Genomic DNA, 20,724 nt, shown 5'->3' with positions numbered 1-20,724 from the left:
AACAAGCCAAAGTTAAATCCCTGACTTTTTAGTTAATTTTAAGAAAAAATGAGTGGTCGAGTAGAGGAACCCAGGCGATCGAGGAGAGGTACACTGGTATTGAAGTGCTCGAGTAGAGGAACACTTCGCATTTTTGAAACATTTCACTTTTTTTATAATTTAAAATTATATTATGACTAAATGAAGTTCACAATTAGATAGATATGGATCTATCCTATAGTTTTCGGTAAAAACTCTATCAAAAAACACAAATTATAACTGTTTTTTCATAAGTTTTTCACAAAATCTATCCTTAAGTGGTCGACATAGGATACTTTACCTTAATTGAATTTAGGATAAAAATCAGTTATCGGTTATGAACTGGCTCAATTTTATAGGTAATTCGAAGACCTTTCAAATGAACCCAAATATGATCCCATTCGGTTGATAAATGCGCTCTGTAGAGCCTTTTTAACCTTTGACTTTGAAGAACCGTTATCAAGAATAATTCAACGGTATTTCCGTATAAAGACTAAATGTCCGCCTAGGTAATCTCCAACTAGGCTGCTCTCCCGCTCTCTCTCTGGAGTTCGAGAAGTAAAAAAAATCCATTTAAATAAATAAGGTTGGGGAAAGTACTCTCCCTTCGGACGTTCATGCCGTCGAATGATGTGAATTTCTTTTACTTTTCCCAAGAGAGGTACATATGATTATCACATATTTATCAATAATTGATACTGAGGTAAATAATATTCAATGGAAATGTGTAAATCTATTAGGAAAAATAAGAGAAAATTCACATTATTCGAAGGCATGAACGTTCGAAGGGAGAGTACTTTCCCCTATGGCTTGTAAATAAAAATAATAGATTTTTTGATTCCCGATAAACCTACCGTGCAAATATAGAATTTTTAGGCAATCTTCAAAAATCAGATCCATAATACTTAAATTTTGATTTTTTTTAATCACTAACAAAGTATAAAATCATAAGAGCAGTTATACTTTTAGCCTATTGTAAAGCCAAATTACATCAATTTCGAAATAATTATAAAGATTCTAAAAAAAACAAATATATACTACTAAATTAAGCTTTTTTAGAGTATTTACAAAGCTTTTAATATCTAGTAGCCAACATTTTTGTTTGAGTGTAAAATCGACATATGTATACGCATGTATGTTATATATGTATATAGTACGGCGAAGAGTGTCTTAGATAAAATCGACCCGAACTCTCGGGTATAATGACACGAAATTCAGTCCGTGGCTGGTTGTCAATCGGTGAGGTTGATTTTGTGTTTTGTGTGACAAAGTGTTGAGAGAGATTAGTGAAATTTTGATTGAAGAAGTACCTAGTCATGGATTGTGAAAGTGTTCAGTCGACGTATGATTTGAAGCAGTATTCGTCAGTTCCTAACTACGGTCTCAAGCTCAGATTCAATCATGTTTTCCCGGAGAAGAGGCATCAGAACATACGCCCTTCATTTCGACAAACAATTCCACTCTTGCCCCTTTTTTACAGGTGAGTTCATTGATTTCCAGCCTTTAAATCTACCCCATGTACTTCCTAGAAAATTGCCCCAATCGGTCTCCTCTTAATTCAGGTCAATAAAGTATTTTCCATCTCTACAACCATCCATCAAACTATCGCCAATTTTACCTTTGCCTATGTTTCATCCATGAAATATTCAACTATGAGGCCTCATCACTTTCGGCATTTCTCATACACATAAAATCAATAAATGACCATTTAATTAAAGCCCAAATTGAGTTCACAGCCTCATCAATGTCCATTAACTAATGATTTGCATATATATTAGCAGCGAAATAATATTTTCCTAACGTCCTTTGTTTATCAATCCATCAATTCGTCTAATCAGCTGAGGCTGTGCCAATTTATTTCCGCACCACCACCCTCCTATATCTCAACTCTGACACAGTTTGTGTAAATATGAGACGAAATTCTTTCCATATATGTCACACAATGTTCTCATTGCAACAAAGAATTTTATTTACATCTTATGAACACATACCCTTATCGATTTTCTAATAAAGTTTTTGGACGAAAAGCACTCAAAGAAAAAAATAAGACGATAGAGCATGAAAGTGGATACAAGGAAACGAATAATATATATAATATATTAACTAGGTGGACTTGAATATTTAATATTAGATGGAAAGCTGTTAATAAATGTACCCCAATGCGTTTATATCTCATCTTACCTGAATTTTTAAAAATACTTCTTAAATTTTACTTGATAAGGGCTTCTTATCTTTCATAGATAAGAAAATTTCGACCAAGATCAATTTATGATCAATATACACAGACAAAACAAAAACTCAAATTTCTAATCTGATACTGAAGTATTATGAATCACTTAACCCTCAAGCATAGGGGGAAGTGGAGTACCTCTGTAATACGGCAGCTTTGAAATTAGACTTTTTTCTAATATTTTTAAATGTAATGAGCCCTATCATGATGTATTTTACCTTCCCAAATTGATGTAGAGCTGAATTATATCATTGCAAGTTTCAATCTAATATAGGAGAAAAAATCCCTATTATAAAGCTGCCCCAATTTAAATGTACCACACTGCCCCCTACTCAAAAGCAAAAGCAAAAGTTATAAAAATTAAAACACTATTTAAATACCAATTATCGGACTTTTAGAGGAGCTATTTATATCTCTTTAAATGTGTCTAAAATGCGGCTTTCGTCGACTTATCATTAACGATCTCATTGCAAAGTGGCAGAAGTCCGTCTAGGTCATCCGATATATCTTATAAGGCAATTGATTGACAGACATTATCTTTTTTTCTGGACAATTGAAATTCCAAAAATTTGTGGAAAAAATTATTTTTTTTAAACCAATACAGTATCTTTCCCAAAACAATAAGAAGTGTCTGTAGAATATTTAGCAAAATGTTAAGGAATAATATAAAATAGGTTAGACCATAAAACCCATCCTTTTTCTTAGAACAGCCTGTACCAACATAAACTCAGCACGAAGGTTCCAAAATAGAATCTGTGATGGGCTAGTAAAACAGAGCTATTTTTATAACTTCGATGTCCAGGGTTCGACGCTTATCAACCCCCAGATACATTCGAGACCGATAAAAATCTATTTCGAACTTGACTAATAGATTAAAAGCAATACCAGCGGTAAAATAGAGCACCTAAAAAATCTACGCTTGATAAGCTATAATAGAAATGTTAATAGAGCTAAGGGCGCTGTCCTTCATACCCATGAACTGATAAAGCAAAACAATTTTAAAATGAAAGGACAGTGAAGGAATATATAGGGAGGTGCTATGAATATACCATTGGACTATTAAACTATTAAACTAAAAATACAAATTGAACTTCATATACACAGAAAAAAAATATTTCGCAAAATTGTTCGTAAATATTTGTGAATTCCCACTGGAGGCTTACAAAATACTTGTAAATCATTTAATCTACAGAAAAGTTCGTAAAAGTTTGTGCTCTTTCACAAATACTGTTCGTAACATGATCACTTGACGAGCATTTTTGTTCTTTTAGAAATATTTTGTACGTACATTTTGGTTCGTCTAACAAAACTCTAAGAACAAATGACGAAATTTACGAACGTTTTACGGTGTGCTTAAAAGTTTGTAAAAGATCAAAAAATGTTCGTCAAATGATCATGTTACGAACAATATTTTTATTTACAAACTTTTATGAAATTTTTGAGGGTTAAACGATTGACGAGCATTTCGTAAGTGGGAAATCACAAACATTTACGAACAATTTTACGAAATATTTTTTCTATGTAAGGGAAAGTAAGTCACAAAATAGAATTTTTGCTTTGAGAAATAAGAGAAAAAATGAAACATTCAAAAACTGCCGCATTCAAAGGCAGACCACTTTCCCCTACGCATTATGAAATGACAAATTCAGAGGATATACACAATTGAAAGATAGAAATTGCATTCGGAATCCTTCTAAAAGAATCATTGACCAAAAGGGTGCCTTTTCATGGACTTGGATTTAAGGTCCTTCTTTTTTACAGTATCTCTCAATCAAGAGATCTAAGTAAATGGATCTCATGTAATAATTCCTTAGGAGTTTCCACAATTGGGCCATTTCAAACTGTTCAACATTTAAGCGTATACTTCGGGAGAGAAAGCCACAATTAAATAACCAAATACAATCCCCAAGAAGCCATTTTTTCTTAATACAGTGCTCGCTTTGTAATACGGATGATTGGGAGACAATATGACATATGTCCGCTTCGTAATCCGGATGGATTATTTGAATTTGTTCAACGACTCGAAAATATAATACAAGGTTTTTTTTCTAGAATTACAATAAAAGTTTTAAAGAAGCTTAAAAATACATAGGGTAAGTGTGCCAAATTTCGGCATAGTTGCATGCAAGCGCCAAAGTCTCAAGTTTGAAATCTAATATCTTTAATAGAAATTGATTTTTTTATTCCTTCTTCTTAAGGAGTGTTGCTTAGAACCTTGTAGAGAGTTTATCGTCTTTATTTACTCTGAAAATCATTCTTAATACATTTTAAAATTAATAAAAATGTAGACATAGCTTTGGTGGCCTATTTCGGCCACCTTCATTCTCATAGTTCCTTGCCCTTTAGGAATTTTTTCAATGTCTTTTTCACGTCATCTCGTTTGTCGAAGCTACTTTTTTTATTATTCTTTTGCATTGTATAATCTCTAGAGTACGTAAAATCGAAAAGTTCATGGAAATTCGAGGAACAAAAAGGTGGCCGAAATTGCAAGCTGGCCGGAATTTGGCACACTTACCCTAATTAGAGAATTCTACGCTATTATACTTCATTTGTTAAACAAAAACATCACAGGATATTTCATTTTCATTGATGAACACACATGCATACATGACCTCAAAATGATTTTAAATGTAACCGTCAATAACTCGTCCGGATTACAGAGCGGGCACTGTAGTCTTATAGAATTCCCTAAGAAAGGCATTATAATCAAAAATCCCTTTATTTTCTTATAACCCTCTTGGTTCCATCACTGAGATTACTATAAGTAAAGTGACGCACTCTTAAGGATCTTAATTGCTTCTATAGACCGAAACTACCGAAACTTTCAACCAAAAATTCTCACTTTAAGTCTTTGAAAAGTGCACTAAAAGACGTGTCTAATACTTGGTTCTATAAGGCAGGTGTTTTGCTTCTTGGGTCCTCTGCCAAGAGTGAGTCTAATTGTGTTCCGTAAGCCAATCTGTCAGGAATGCAACGGAGATAACTCTCCGAGGAGTACCCTTTGCGGCATAATGGTGTTATTCTAATGAAAAATTAACATATTTTTTTAGCTCTTTACTGTTCTCAAGTACTTCTACTACATAATCGACATTTCTTTGTGTTGGCTTTTCAACTGTTTAGTGTTTTTAGAACACGCAATTTGCTATGTTTAGAACACAAAATAAATTTTTATACTCAAACATTACTTGTTTTTGTTTTTCGTCCACTGGTGATCCACTTGTCCATACGCACAAAAGGGCTTACGTGTCGAAAAATAAGCCACGCCCCTGATGACCTAACCTATATAAAACCCAATTTTCCCGGATCTCTAATCATCTTAAGAAAAAACCAGTCTGTAATAAATTAAAAATAATGCTGCCGAAACAACAATTTGAAAAATAAAGTAATTAACTTTAGTAATTATCTTTTAGTATTGTTAGATTTAAAGACTTAACCTTAAAAGTTTTAATTAATTAATATTATTACCTTTTTTAGATGAAACATTTAATTAAATGTTTTGTTTTTCTTTTTATTAAGGTACTTGTCGTATTACTGGAAAGTTACGCGTGAAGGCCGTCAATGCTTAATGGACTATTACGATATGCAGAATTCAAAGTGCATCTACGGTACACCAATTGGTGGAATTGGTTCTGGAACAATTGGACGAGGATTTGCCGGTGAATTTTGCCGATTCAATTTAAAGCCCGGTCTCTATGAATACAACACTGTTGTAGCTGATCAATTTTTTGTGACAATCCGCGATGAAAATGATCAAACAATCTTCCAAAGTCTTCTTTCAACCTACAGGTAAGCATTAATATTGTAGATCTAGTCGAGCTGTATCAAATATACTAACAATTGACATTTTCTTTTTTTTTTCTAATCAAATTGATTTTTCTTTATGCTTCCTGCATGCTGCGCACAAACTTTGCTTTGAACTAAATTCACAAATTATTCTTTTGCCAAAAATTGATGATTGCAAAAAAAACTATTCCTACATACTAACGCTTATGAATATTGCAATAAAATAAATTAATCCTAGACAAAGAAATGTATATAAAAGAGCTCCGATAAATTGCAGTCGCCCAAAGAATCCATTAAGTGCGTGGGAGAGCAATTTGGATCCTTCCAAGTGTCACTACACCGCTCTGTATCCCCGTTCCTGGAGTGAAATTGATTTATCTGAGTATGGTATCAAGCTCATTGGACGCCAAGTATCACCCATCATTCCCCATGACTATAAAGACACATCCCTGCCATGTGCAGTATTTGTATGGAGTATAGAAAATACCTGTGATAAGGAACGGAAGGTTTCTATCACGTTCTCTTTCAAAAATGGCACAGGAACTAAGAAACAAGATGCAGAAGGTGAGCATCTCAGAAGTTATTTAAAGGAATTGTTTTTTTTTTAATAATTCATCTTTTTAAACCAAAAGGTAACCCCACGACATTCCCCTTTGGTGAAGGAAGTGCCAAAGGTGTAGCCATAAAACAGACAATCGCAGGAATGGAGTGCACTTACAATTTGGCCTGCAAAATATGCCCAGACGTTGCAATTTCGCGATGTCATAAATTCGACCCCAATGGTAATGGGGATAAGCTGTGGAATGACTTGAAGGAAACGGGAAAACTCACGGATAAGTCTGTGGATGAAAATCTAAAGGGGAAGGATGTGGGAGTTGCAATCAGTGGTCAGATCAGTGTAAAGCCCAGTTCTTCTGGTGAAGTAGAATTTTGCCTTGCATGGGATATGCCAATTGTACATTTTGGCAAAAAGCTCAAACAATATTCTCGGTACTACACAAAACACTTTGGGAATTCAGGAGAAGGAGGTCCAAGAATTGCAAATCACGCTTTTGTCAACTACATGAAGTGGGAACAGCAAATAGATTCTTGGCAAAGGCCCATCTTGGAAGATCCGTAAGTTTCCTCTTTAAATTACTAAAAAACTAATATTTAAAGGTCTTTTGATTTAAATATTAAAAAATAACTCTACTGTCCTTAGAAACGACAGCAAAATATGAACTTGTTTATTGTAAACCATTTGAAGAACAAGCGAACTTCGTAAAACCACCGTAAAAGCAAAATTCATATAAATCTTTTCATTTATCCTTATTACATGAAAAAATAATTTAAGTAAAATTTGAGGTCATAGGGGGTTACAAGACTGTAAATAATACACTTAAGAGAAATCTGAAAAAGTTAAAATAACATTTCGGAAATGCTAATTTTACCCTGCAGTATTGATCCAAAATCGGTGTAAATATTACCCTTTTTAGGTTTATTAGGGGTTAAAGTTACCCTGTTTCATGTTAATTTTACCCTTAAAAAGGTGTAAAATTAACATTAAAAAATGTTGATAAATTTTTACACCTAAGAAGTGTTAAAGTTATGAGGAAAAAAAGTTAATCGCACCCTCTTTTTTTTCTCAGTGTAAGGATTTTAACACTTCTTTCCTTGAATAGAGTAAAACTAGGTAATTTTTTATGGAATTTAAACATTGTCTAAAATGAAAAAATCACGTAGGGTCTTTAAAATTAACAAAATTTCAAAATTCAAAATAAAATTCTGCTTAAAATTACCCCATTGTATCTTACTGAAACAAAAATATCGTAGTGTTCTAGTCAGAGCAAATTTATGTTTTTTAAAATATTCACGATGGTTTTATACAAATTTAAGGGGTTACATAGGTCTCTCAGGTCAAAACATAGGCCTTTTTTCTGATAATAATTTATTGTGTAGAAAATATTTTAGAAATTCCAACTTTTTGGGATATGAAAGAGTAACTTTAGAACAAAATTAAAAAAAAAAAATTGAAAAATTTTCAAAATTCGACCGTTACTAGCTGATTTTCGGAACCATTGCTCAAAAAACAGACATTGCGGTGGGCAGGATTTCTCCCAGTAGGTTCATCTAAAATCAAAAAAAACGAATATACTCTGTTAGAGGATTAGTTGGACCCGTGGATGAACGCAGGATTTTTGAAAAAACAAAATTTGGTTTTTAGACAAAAGTTTTTGTAAAAAAGTATCAATTTTACCCTATTTTTCAACACATTTTGTTTTGTAAAATTGGTTCTGATTAAATCAAGTACAAATCCTTCGTTCAAACAGTAGATAATACTTCTCAAAACAAGTATGAAAAATTTCAGAAAGATCGGTTCAGTAGGCTCTGAGTAATCTTGACTACCGCAATGTAAAACGGTGTTTTGAGAAAAACGAGTTTAAAGTTAAACTCCGATTGACTTGAAATTTTCAGAAAATATTTTTCAAATGTTATACTGTAAAATAAAAAATAAAAAATAAATTGATTTTTTTGTCCTGAGAGACCCATGTAACCCCTTAAAAAAGACATAGGCTTTTGAATTTTTAAGAAATTGCATTATTCAGTTTTTTGTCTGGCAAAATTTTACGAACAAATGACAAAACTTTACGAACATTTTTACGCATGTTTACGATCATTTACGAATCTTTGGGAATAACGATTTTATAAAAGGCTATTATATAAATCGGACTAAACACTTATGACGGTTATTACCAAGGTTATGACAAAAATATGGTAAAATTTATAATTTGGAATAACGCGGAATTTCGCTTTAACAAAAGTTTCTAAAAAAAAAGACAAAAAATTTTATCGTTTTAACCCATTCCTTTCTATGGTATTATACATCATACGCAAATTGTGTGATTTTAGATGATTTATTCCTGGGCAATTTTTATCCGAATTGCTGTCGGGAATGGATTTTTAGTAACTTTAGTTCTTCAATTACTTGGGAAAAATAGTCCGACAAAAATAGAAATGCAATTTGTTGTTCTTTTTCCGCTTCGCGGAAGGTCACACAAAATTTTTGCTTAAAATGGCGGACGGAAAATGCAACATATAAATTATTTTCTCCAGCAATCTTTCTAAAAAAAAGAAATTTATTAATCTTTCTGGATATTTGACTATTTTGTTGACTTTACTTTTCTTTTTATTAAATTTTTTTCTCACGGGAAATTTTAATATGTGTTTTAAAGGCACCTATCAAGTTGACCCTTTTATATGGAGCCATTTGAAGCCAATTTCCTAAATTGATCTCGGAATCTACTCACAGTGCTCCGAGGAAAAAATGTACTTAAACAAAATTTAGTATATTTATCCCTCCATACGGTAAGGTATCTTATAATACGGAAAAACTTCTCGCTTTTTAGATATTTAGCGTAACGGTCGCGAGTACAAAAAAAATCCCATATAAACTTAAGTGGGAGTATGAGGAAGTGGCTTCAAATTTCAGGAAACTTGAGGGGCTAGATTTTAAGCCATACTTAACAAGAAATTTATCAATCATTCGTATTGCTGCTACAAGATTTAAACTAAATTGTTGAAACTACGCTCTATTTATATTTTTAAAAAATCGGTATATCAAATTCAATATAAATAATATTTCTATTGTAAGTCCATTTTAAATTACCGAGTTCTGATTTTTTTTTTAAAATTATAGTATTGTATTTCGACTTATCACATGCATCTTGTTAAAAATCCCGAGCTAGATTATGATAAGTCAAGATACATTACAGATTTTTCTGACTTTGTTAAATTTTCCAAAAAATACTAATAAATGGACACTTTTTTTACATTTTCCACTAAAACTACCATCGTGGAACATGTTTCATGGGGGAGAACTTACATTTTTCTACGATATATTGCAAAAGTATATGTAAACTAATTGCAGTGAAATTTTTATAGCTTAATATTGTATCTCAAACTTTAAACTTCTCTCCTGAAAAGTTGCATTTTAGACTTACAATAGTCTTCTTCGGAACCGACGATATCGCCAGAGAAATCGAAACTTCAGATTTCCAAAATTCTACCAAAATATGACTCCTTAGAAAGTAAGGGCCTTGACAGACCTGAGGATTAGCCAAGAGACGGCTTAGCATAATTATATTAGAAATAATGGTTAAACAACATTTCTATCATTTTCCACTGTCGTCTCTTGACTTAAGTCGGAAGTGTGTCTAGGGCATAAGGAGTCAAATTGACCTATATATTATATGCAAGAAAAAGGTTTTTATAGAGTTTTTTTCTCTTTTATTTGTATAGAGATCTTCCGGATTGGTACAAAAGTGCCATTTTCAACGAGCTTTACTTCATTTCTGATGGAGGAACCTGTTGGTTCATCACGGATTCCAGTGATAATTTGGCATATGATGACCCTCGATTGGCCTATGGACGTTTTGCTTACCTCGAAGGCCATGAATATCGTATGTTCAATACATACGATGTTCACTTCTACGCATCTCACGCCATCGCAAATCTTTGGCCTAATCTACAAGTGAGTCTTCAGTATGATTTCCGTGATTGCATTTTCTCCGAAGTCGGTGAACCCCGAAAGTCTCTCTATGATGGAAAAATAAGCGCCCGAAAGGCTAAAGATAGTGTTCCCCATGATCTCGGGGATCCCTGTGAGGAACCCTTCATTCTCCCAAATTCCTATCCTATTCACGATGTGGCCGAATGGAAGGATCTCAACACGAAATTTGTCCTTCAAGTCTATCGGGATTACCACGTGTTGAGTCAATTGGCACAGTCAAATGCAGAAAATGCCAGCAAGTTCAGCTCAATAGAATTCATTGATAAGGACAGCCTCTTTGAGATGTACATACAAGACAATAAGCATCGTTTGTCACCAGACGACAAAGATAACCGCAAATCGGCCTCAATGTACATAAACGAGACGAATGGCAAAGTGTACCTTATGGACGCAATGGTTTATCTCAAAGCCATGTATCCAGCATGTAAGGCTGTCATGGCAAAAAGTCTCGAGTGGGATCATGATGATGATGGACTCATAGAGAATAGCAAATCACCCGATCAAACCTATGACTCATGGGTTATGGATGGACCAAGGTAAGAAATTTCAATGTCAAAAATATATAGTATTATCTTCCTATAAAAAAAAATTGAGATTCTAACAGAAAGACACGACACAAAAAACGCAAGAACAAAGTTTTTATAAACCATCTTAAAGTACTACAAACAAAAAGCTGAATTTAGAATTGAAAGCCTTATAATACTCAGAAATATTTTTTGGGTATTAGATTGGTGCAAAAGGCCACTATATTAATCCAAATCGGACTAATCAGTTATAATGATTATGAACAAGATTATGACAAAAATTATAAGGTAAAATTTGGAATTTCGAACAATGCGAAATTTCGAATAAACCAATATATAGGGGGTCAGTAAACTGACCCACACCTTATTTAAAATCAATCAAATTTAGAATAACGTTTTAATTAATTTATTACTAAATTACCAAAATTCCGAGTTTTCATTAGAGCTAGTATATACTACATATAATTTAAATGAGTCCCGCTCAAAATCCTGAAAGCCAACATTCTGAACGCCAAAATCCCGGAAGCCAAAATCCCGAACAGTCAAAAACCCGAAAGCCAAAATCTAGAAAAGCCAAAATTCCGAAAAGCTAAAATCCCGAAAGCCAAAATCCCGAGTGGATCATAAACCTTAAAAACCCTGCAAACCGGAATCCGGTGTCTACACACTAGAAGAAATTTTCGTCAAAAATTGCCTTTTTTAAAAAATTCTGACATTTCTGCCTACAAGGATAGGGGAAATTTTCTTTAAAAAGGCATTTTTTAAAGAAATTTCTACTAGTGTGTAAAATTTCCCAAAAATTTCCCAAAAAAAAAACAGCCAAAATCCCAAAAATCCAAAATCCCGAAAAGCCTAAATTCCTAAAAAATAAAATGCCGAAAACGAATAGCCAAATCCCGAACACCAAAATCCCGAATGTGTTTTGGAACATTGTTCTACATTAAGATTTCGAATTTCGACTCAATCAGGATTTTATATCTTCGAGATTTTAGTTTTTCAGTATTTTGGCAGGTACCGCATTTAAATTATACTACCTTATAGACCCCAAAAAATATTAAAAAAAAAATAAATTGATTAAAAAATAAAAAAATTAAAGGATGAGCTATAATTATTTAATATTGAAATAAGATGTGATTGCTGCCTGATTTATCGATAGAGTAAAGAATCTTGTTGGAAATTTTATGTCCAGGGTTCACAAATAATTAAACCCGATTTATAAACCAAATAAAATTTCCCAAAATATGGCGTAATAAAATATAATATAATATAATTTCGGATTAAAAACGATTATTGGTTTAAATTAGAAAAATTAAATAATATTTTATTATACCATATTTTGAGATATTTTAGTTGGTTTATAAATCGGGTTAAATTATTTGTGAACCCCTGGACATAAAATTTCCAACAAGGTTCTTTACTCTATCGATAAATCAGACTGCAATCAAACTTTACTTCAATAATAAATAATTATAGCCGATCTTTTAAAAATAAATGGTTTAGAACCGATTGGAAGTCACTTCAACCATATTAGAGCTTCAAAATACCTTTTCGATGTAAGAAATTCGTAAATCACCTTAAAAGCATCTCAAAATAAAATGTAATAAAATACACGATAAAAAATCCTTAAATCGGTTCGGATCTAAGGGCCTTGACAGACCTGAGGATTAGCCGAGAAATGGCTTATCGTAATTATATTCTAAGTAATGGTTAAACTTCACTTCCATCATTTTCCACTATGTCGTCTCTCGGCTTAAGTCGCAAGTGTATCTAGGGCATAACCGTTTCGGACTTGCAAAACCTTTAAATATTTTCCTAATATATCCAATCGTTTTTCAAAGCTTTCAACAAATATTTGAACTTTGGCCTTGAAAACTCGTTAGACGGACCAATTCAAGGCTATTGAGCTATATGCACAAAAATCACACAAACCGTTTTCAGGTTATCTCAAAAACGGATTCCGGTCAGAAATTTGGCCCTTTCGGAATTTTAGCATTCAGGATATTGGCTGCTACCGCTCAGAAAACATGTTCTCGAAAACATTGGAGAATAGTCAGAATCAGAAATAAAATAAGGTTCAAAGAGTATCGTGCTTTTCTCGTCATTTAACCATTTGCTCTAAAAGCGAACAAGTATTGTATCAGTTTTCTCCTTAAACCGTAATGTGCTGGACACATTTACGGCTTAAGCAGAAAGGTGACTTAATTAAAGATTAGACTACATTTCCATCAGTTTTCCACTAAACCGTCTCTCGGATAAAGCTCAGAATCACATTGACAGTAAAATGCTCACCGTATTTCGTTAATTTACGCATTTTCATTGCAATTATTACGCAAATTTTTGATAACCGTATCACCTTATCTCATACTCGGTGGCACTAGGTGAAAATAATATGAGAAAATTGAAGAAATAAAACAAAAATTCGATAAACGATGAGCAAAAAGAACTGTACGATTAATTTTTCTTAGTTTTTTTGCTCATCGTTTATTGAATTTCTGTTTTATTTCTTCGATTTTCTTATATTATTTTCACCTAGTGTCACCGAGTATGAGATAAGGTAATACGGTAATGGAAAATTTGCGTAAGAAGTGCAATGAAAACACGTTAATTAACGAAATACGGTGAGGCTATGGCTAGCATTTTATTGTCAATGTGATTCTGCCCTAAGCCTTAGGTCTGTCTAGGGCAAAAGATATGTAAAATCTGTAAGGATCATGTAAAAATATGATCTCAGGAGGGAAAAAACCGAAAGTTGATAGTATCAAGTATTCTATCGATGAAATATATATACGATTTTAGTATGTAGTATTAATCATAAAATTTAATTCAATTTTATCCTAGTTTCAAAAATTCCAGGAATGAATTTCAGTTTGTCCCAATCAATTGTGATATAAGGCCTCTTGAACGTTTTTAATAATTTAACCTTAGACCTTGAAAAACCAGTTTTAGAGATGATTGAAATTTTTTTGTATACCTAAATGACAATATCCTCCTAGAAAACATCTAAAAACCAATTAAAACCTAAATTATTGCGCAACGACTTTTTTATATAGTCCCAAGAAGGTCGATTTATGGGGAGGTCCTTGGAAAATCCAATTCTCTATCTGAATCCATTTGACCAATAGCTCTTCTAACTCTAAGATGCACCGTTAGTGTGACATCTTTTTTTAAATAAATCTTCTGATTGCCAAGATATGCAAAGAAATGGGTCCGTGCGGGTGAAAGGTACAAACTTCGAGATCAAAAAATCAAGGAATCTAATATTGCTCTCCTTGTGAAATTCGGCAATGAAAACAGTTTTATTAATTGTTTTATATGACTCAATGTCCATTAAGTCGCCAAATAGTTAGGCACATTTACCGACACTTTCATGAAAATTAGCAAATCTGCTGAACCTTGGGATAGTTTTAACAAAAATACATTAAATCACAAAAAACAATGCGCTTTCCAATCACAGTAAATAATGAATGAAAAATTTAATTGACTTCAAATTGCAGCTCTTACTGCGGAAGTTTGTGGTTGGCCAGTCTCCATTGTATGGCAATCATGGCCAATAAGATGGACCAGCCAGAAGAGTGTGTCAAGTACACAGATATTCTGGAAAAGGGAAAAAGTTCATTTGAAGATAAACTGTGGAATGGAACATTCTACAGATTTGACACGGCTCCAGGGAACAAAGATACCATCATGTCTGACCAACTATGTGGACATTGGTATCTCAAGTGTTCAGGATTTGACTATGAACTCTTCCCGAAAGAGAATGTTCGATCAGCCCTCAAAGTCATCTACGAGAACAACGTCAAGCGCTTCTGCAATGGAACTCTTGGTGCTGTCAATGGCTACATCCAGAATCCTCAGCCAGATAAGGATGGGCATCCCGATTGGACGACAATTCAGAGTGAAGAAGCATGGACAGGAGTAACTTATGGACTAGCATCCCTCATGATACACGAAAAAATGTACGAAGAGGCTTTTGCAACTGCTGGTGGTTTGTACAAGAGCCTCTCGGAGCGCATTGGAATGAACTTTGAAACGCCTGAAGCTCTGTATGCCGAAAGGCACTACAGGGCTATCGGATACATGAGACCCTTGAGTATTTGGTCCATGCAAATGGCCTGGGAACGTCGAAAACAAATCAGGGACTAAATAATCCCTACTAACAAATTTTACTCTGATGTTTTTTCCTCAGTCATCTTCATTATGTTTCAATTTCCCATTTTTTCAGCAACTGACATTTTTCACAAAGTTTTGTACAAAAAAAATGCAAAACAATTCACGGCTTCTTTCGCAAAATGTATGCACAAGAAAGTGACGTGTAACTCAATTTTATTAATCGCAAAAAATAGAGAAAGAAAAGTTGAAGATTAGAAAAAAATAGATCGTCGCTTGCGTCAACAATTGCTGTAACTACATTTTTTTTTATTTTCTCTTTATTTTCAATTTTGAAAATCAATTGCAGGTTTTCTACCGAAAGTATTTTAACTATTTGACAAGGGAACAATTTGCGAGCTATTGTAGATCCGCTATTTTGAAATTGGAGCAACAATAATTTTTATCATAAATCGATATTATTCACAGTTAAATACAATTTAATAATTTTCATGATAAAACAAAAACTACCTTATGATCGGTCAGGTAATACTACAAACGAGCCACCATCTCTTATAATGGTTCTATAATCTTTCTATGCAAAGAAAAGCAAGCTTAAATTATTTGAGTTTCGGGTTTCCCTGAAAAATCTAAGGATTTCCCATGAACTGCTTTAGTTCTCCATGAATTTTCGGGACATACGATGGAATCTACAAATTCCTTGTAGTTTTCTCGGGTTCCCTGGAGGGTCAAGGGTGTCCCAGAGTTCATACACTGAGATAAATCAGAAAAACTTAAAATAACATTCTGGAAATGCTAATTTTACCCTGCAAATTGATCCAAAATCGGTGTAAATATTACGCTTTTTAGGTGTATTAGGGGTTAAAGTTACCCTTTTCCATGTTAATTTTACCCTTTAAAAGGTGTAAAATTAACATTGAAAAATGTTGATATATACTATTTTTACATCTAAAAAGTGTTAAAGTTCTGAGGAAAAAAAGTTAATAGTATCCTCTTTTTTCTCAGTGTATGTGTCCTCAGAGTGCTTCGCATTCTCTCTAGTTTCTCGGGTTATCTGGAATCTTTCAAACATCCCCGGAGTTATCCGAACGGCTTCCGGTCAAAATCCCGAAAGCCAAAATCCCGAATTGGCCAAAATCCTTACTGGAGGCAAAGGGAAAATTTCTGTGTTTTGGGAAATTATTCTAGACATTATCCTCCATATAATTTCATTCCTTTCAGGGTTATGAACATTCGGGATTATGGCGTTCGGGATTTTGCCTTTCGGATTTTTGGCTGCCTTCGATCCGGAGTACCTGGGATTCCCTGAACTTCCTTGAGTTCCCTGTATTTCTTCGACTACCTCGGAGTTCGTCAGATTCCCGGACTTCCCTGTATTCCCCGGACTGTCTTAATTTTCCCAGGAGTCTCGAGTTCTCAAAAATTCCTCTCTTTTCCCGGAGTGGCTTGGGTTCTCAGAAGATTTTCGAGTTCCCTGTAGTTCATAGGGTTCTCCGGAGTTCCTTGAGTTCCTTATATCGGATTCATGATAAGTTTTTCGAATTTCGTGTGATTTTCTCACGTACCTGTAAGTTTCTCGGATTAACCATGAGTTCCTTGGAGTTCCCATAAATTCTTCATATTCCCTAGGTCAACCTGCTGGATCCGTCAGGCAATCTGTTAGGACGAAGCCATTAAGGCAATCACGTGGATGAACGCCTTGGACGCCAGAAGTTTCTCCAGAACCCTCAGCGTTCCTCCTAACGATCTATTCCCTACGACAACGACCTAATATGAACAAACTCTCAATACTAATCCTGTCTACGATACCCCTCACGAAAGAGTAACTCACAGGTCTACACTAGGAACGCTCTTAGGAGAAATCGGCACCATTCCGAGAGACATCTATGATGTCAATTCAAATATCGACGAAGGATTTAACTGTTGAGGAGGACCTAGTATTAACAAACTTAAATTATTCAGGTTCTCCACAAGTTCCTCGAGTTCTCAAGACTTTCTTGAACTCCTAATGGATTCCCCGGATTTTTCATGAGTTCCTCGGGTTCCCTATGAGCTCTCGGGCACTTTAGAAACCCGATTCTCCCATAAGTTCCTCGTAAGTTATTTGTGTTTCTGTTGATTAACCAAGTTCTCCTGTATCACCGTGAGTTTCCAAGCTAAATTAAATCCTTCTTGACCCCTCTAGATCACACAGAAGAAGAAGATTTTCCAGTCATGTAATTTTATCAATACTGTTTGTTGCATAAACCCTCCTCTTATGAAAATATTAAGAACTTGTGATACCCAGATAATTCCAATACAGTTTCAATACCTTTTAAAAATACTCAACAATTTACAAAGAAACCAATTTGATTGGGAGCTATGAAGAAGCTCACCAAAAGGAAAAATAAATACACTGGTGAGAGAAATCCGAAAAAGTTAAAATAACATTCCGGAAATGTTAATTTTACCATTTTACCTTGCATTATTGATCCGAAATCGGTGTAAATATTACGCTTTTTGAGTGTATTATGTGTTATATTTACCCTTTTTCATGTTATTTTTACGCTTGAAAAGGTGTAAAAATAACATTAAAAAATGTTGATATATTTTTACACCTAAAAAGTGTTAAAGTTACGAGGAAAAAAAGTTAGTCGCACCCCCTTTTTTCTTAGTGTATATAATTCTTTTACAATATTCAAATTTTAGCATAAACATGTTTTAAACTTTTTTTTTAAATTTTTCCTCACAAAATAATAGTCTTTTCTTCGATAACGTATATTTTAAAATCCATTTTAGTTTCAGTTACTACAATTGTTGACACAAGCGACGATAATTTAGTGATTTGTATTACAATGACAAAAATTGTCAATATTAAAAAAAAGCTCAAGGAAAATTTTACAATTCTATATCAATCAACTAATAAGCCAAAAGTCTTATCCCACTTCTACAATCAAGTAAATGGAATACCTATGTAGGTATTTGCTTCTAACATTTGCTTTACCGATTTTGGTGCTTCTTAGAATAAAAGTATTTAACGTATTTCTTTTTTTTCCAAAGTTGCAATGCAATTGTGATTATTATTTTCATGAAATTTAGCATCATGAATCAGCAACTATTTGTTTTCTGGTCATGGTTAGTCCCACTAATATTTTTCCAGATGTGATTTTATATAATTACTATTGAAGCATTTTTTTCAATGTTGACCAAAAGAAAGACAATTGCTCTTGCATTTTATGCTGTAATATTGTGAATGTGGTAGAAAAAAATTCTAGGAGTTAGTAGTACAAAAGGGAAAAAAAAGAAGAAAAATTGAAGAGCTCAGACACAAGCTTAAAAAGCTATTTTGTGAAATTAAACAGACAAAAAAGAAAAAGAATATTTACATAAATGTATACATAGTTATATCTATGTTAAAAAGTTTCATGATCCACTATTACGTGTACTATAAAACTTATATAGATGTGATTGATTTACAAAGTATAATGTACACTTGTATTGAAAACCAATGGCTTTTTTTCTCCTTTTCAGAAAATTATAATATTTAAATTTTAAATAAAAATATATGGAAATAAAAAGGTATTTGAAGGCTTTTTTTTAATACTTCACAGAAAATATTTTATTGTGTTGCACGATAACATCGCGCAATTGAGAGAGGTAAGAATCAAGACTCATAGTTAAAATATGCATATTGATTGTAGATTTTCCTCCTTGAAATTCTCTATGATCGAACCATTTCCCGTTTTTAACTCAGTTTATATATCTCTCCATAAAGCACAGTAATTTCACATCAGAATTTCTCATGTTTTGCGAAAAACTTAACGGAGAAATTGTCATCCCACCACTAAAAAAATGTCCTTCACAATAATTAGTTCAACGTTACAAACTAAACGGTCATGTTTATGCAAAGTAATGAAATGACTTACAGATTTTTCTAAAACATCTAAAACAAATTATCCAATTTGCAGACGGTTTGAGTTTTTCTCTCCAAGTCTTATTATATGATAAACGCTCGCATTCATTTACTTAGAATCTCATAATTATTTATTCTTGAGACTCTAGTTTCGCAAGAAATCTATTGCAAAAAAGTATTTGGCAGTGGACCTAGGCTAAGTATGCTGAACTCGATTGTAAATAAAACAGAAGAGAAGGCGAAAGAAATTCGCAGATTACTCGAATTCGTCTGACAAGAAATAACAGTGATTGTGATTAGCTTTTATGAGCATATAGAACCGTTATCATAGCAAATTCGGTTGCTCAAAAAAAAATCAAAAACGGTAGGTAAAAAAAACAAAAATAATAAGTAAAAAATCAAAAATGATACAAATGATACAAGTTATTTTATTACTTTCCAAAAATTTCCCTTTGCCCAGGAAATTTGCTTTTACCCCACAGGGTGAAACTAATACTTTCTCTAAACACACAGAATTTCCCGAATAATTTCCGAAAACATAGAATACTTTCCTTTGCCTCAACAAGTGATACTGATAAAACTTCCCAAAACATGGAAAATATTCCTTTGTCCCAAAGAACGAAATTCATAAATACCCAAAGCACAGAAAATTTCCGTTTGCTCCAAAGAAGGCAGAATTTAATAACTTCCCAAAATACAGAAATTTTCCTTTGCCCCAAGGGGCAGAACTAACAATTTCCCAAAACATAGAAAATTTCCCTCTTCCCCAAAGGGCAGACCTAATAATTTGCCAAAAGTCAGAAAATTTCCCTTTGCCCCAACAGGCGATACTGATAAATTTCCAAAACACCGAAAATTTTCCTTTGCCCAAAGAGCGAAACTCATAAATTCCCAAAACATAGAAAAATTCCCTTTGTCCCAAAGAGCAGAACTAAAAACTTCCCAAAACACGGAAATTTCCCTTTAGCAAAAGGGGCAGAACTAATAATTTCCCAAAACATAGAAAATTTCCCTTTGCCCCAACAGGCGATACTGTTAATTCCAAAATACAGAAAATTTTCCTTTGCCCAAAGAGCGAAACTAATAAATTTCCAAAACATAGAAAAATTCCCTTTCTCCCAAAGAGCAGAACTAATAATTTCCCAAAACATAGAAAATTTCCCTTTGCCCCAACAGCCGATACTGATAAATTCCAAAATACAGAAAATTTTCCTTTGCCCAAAGAGCGAAACTAATAATTTCCCAAAACATAGAAAATTTCCATTTGCCTCAACAGGCGTAACTGATAAATTCCTAAACAGAAAATTTATCATTGTCCTAACAGTGAAACATTTTAACTTTTTTGATTTTTTAACTACCAATTTTGTCTTTTTTGTTACTTACCATTTTAGATTTTCTTACTTACCATTTTAGATATTTTTACTTACCATTTTAGTTTTTTCTACTTATCAGTTTTGATTTTTTTACTTACCAAATTTGATTTATTTACTTACCATTTTTGATTATTTTACTTACCAATTTTTAATTTATACGAGTTAACCGGTGAAAAGTGAACAAGGACGAAATATTCAGCTGGAGTAACTACAAAACATATCCGAAAATCATTGAAATCGCTAGGGCC

The 20,724-nt window shown here is 33.3% G+C and overlaps 1 protein-coding gene across 3 annotated transcripts; it reads left to right on the top strand.

Annotated features, from left to right (window-relative positions):
* Nucleotides 1-1,234: 1,234 nt before the first annotated feature.
* LOC129807041 (non-lysosomal glucosylceramidase) lies at nucleotides 1,235-18,566 on the top strand. Of its 3 annotated transcripts, none has more exons than XM_055856012.1 (6): nucleotides 1,235-1,498; nucleotides 5,765-6,034; nucleotides 6,309-6,595; nucleotides 6,664-7,147; nucleotides 10,310-11,116; nucleotides 14,599-18,566. In XM_055856012.1, the coding sequence occupies exons 1-6, from the start codon at nucleotides 1,335-1,337 to the stop codon at nucleotides 15,245-15,247; spliced, it is 2,661 nt and encodes an 886-aa protein (XP_055711987.1). In that variant the 5' UTR covers nucleotides 1,235-1,334; the 3' UTR covers nucleotides 15,248-18,566. The 3 variants fall into 3 exon arrangements, with proteins under 3 accessions (XP_055711987.1, XP_055711986.1, XP_055711988.1); XM_055856011.1 differs by having other exon boundaries at nucleotides 6,270-6,595; XM_055856013.1 differs by having other exon boundaries at nucleotides 1,343-1,398; nucleotides 6,270-6,595.
* Nucleotides 18,567-20,724: the final 2,158 nt, after the last annotated feature.

The sequence above is a fragment of the Phlebotomus papatasi genome, chromosome 3 (genome assembly GCF_024763615.1).
Source record: "Phlebotomus papatasi isolate M1 chromosome 3, Ppap_2.1, whole genome shotgun sequence".
Lineage (NCBI taxonomy): Eukaryota > Metazoa > Arthropoda > Insecta > Diptera > Psychodidae > Phlebotomus > Phlebotomus papatasi.
The sequence above is the reverse complement of the archived record's forward strand: the minus strand, read 5'-3'. Positions and strand labels throughout refer to the sequence as shown.

Coding starts and splice junctions, on each gene's coding strand:
- LOC129807041 (XM_055856011.1), top strand. CDS start 1,335: ATGGATTGTGAAAGTGTTCAGTCGACGTATGATTTGAAGCAGTATTCG. Junction 1,499..5,764: donor CTCTTGCCCCTTTTTTACAG/GTGAGTTCATTG, acceptor CTTTTTATTAAG/GTACTTGTCGTATTACTGGA. Junction 6,035..6,269: donor AGTCTTCTTTCAACCTACAG/GTAAGCATTAAT, acceptor AATTAATCCTAG/ACAAAGAAATGTATATAAAA.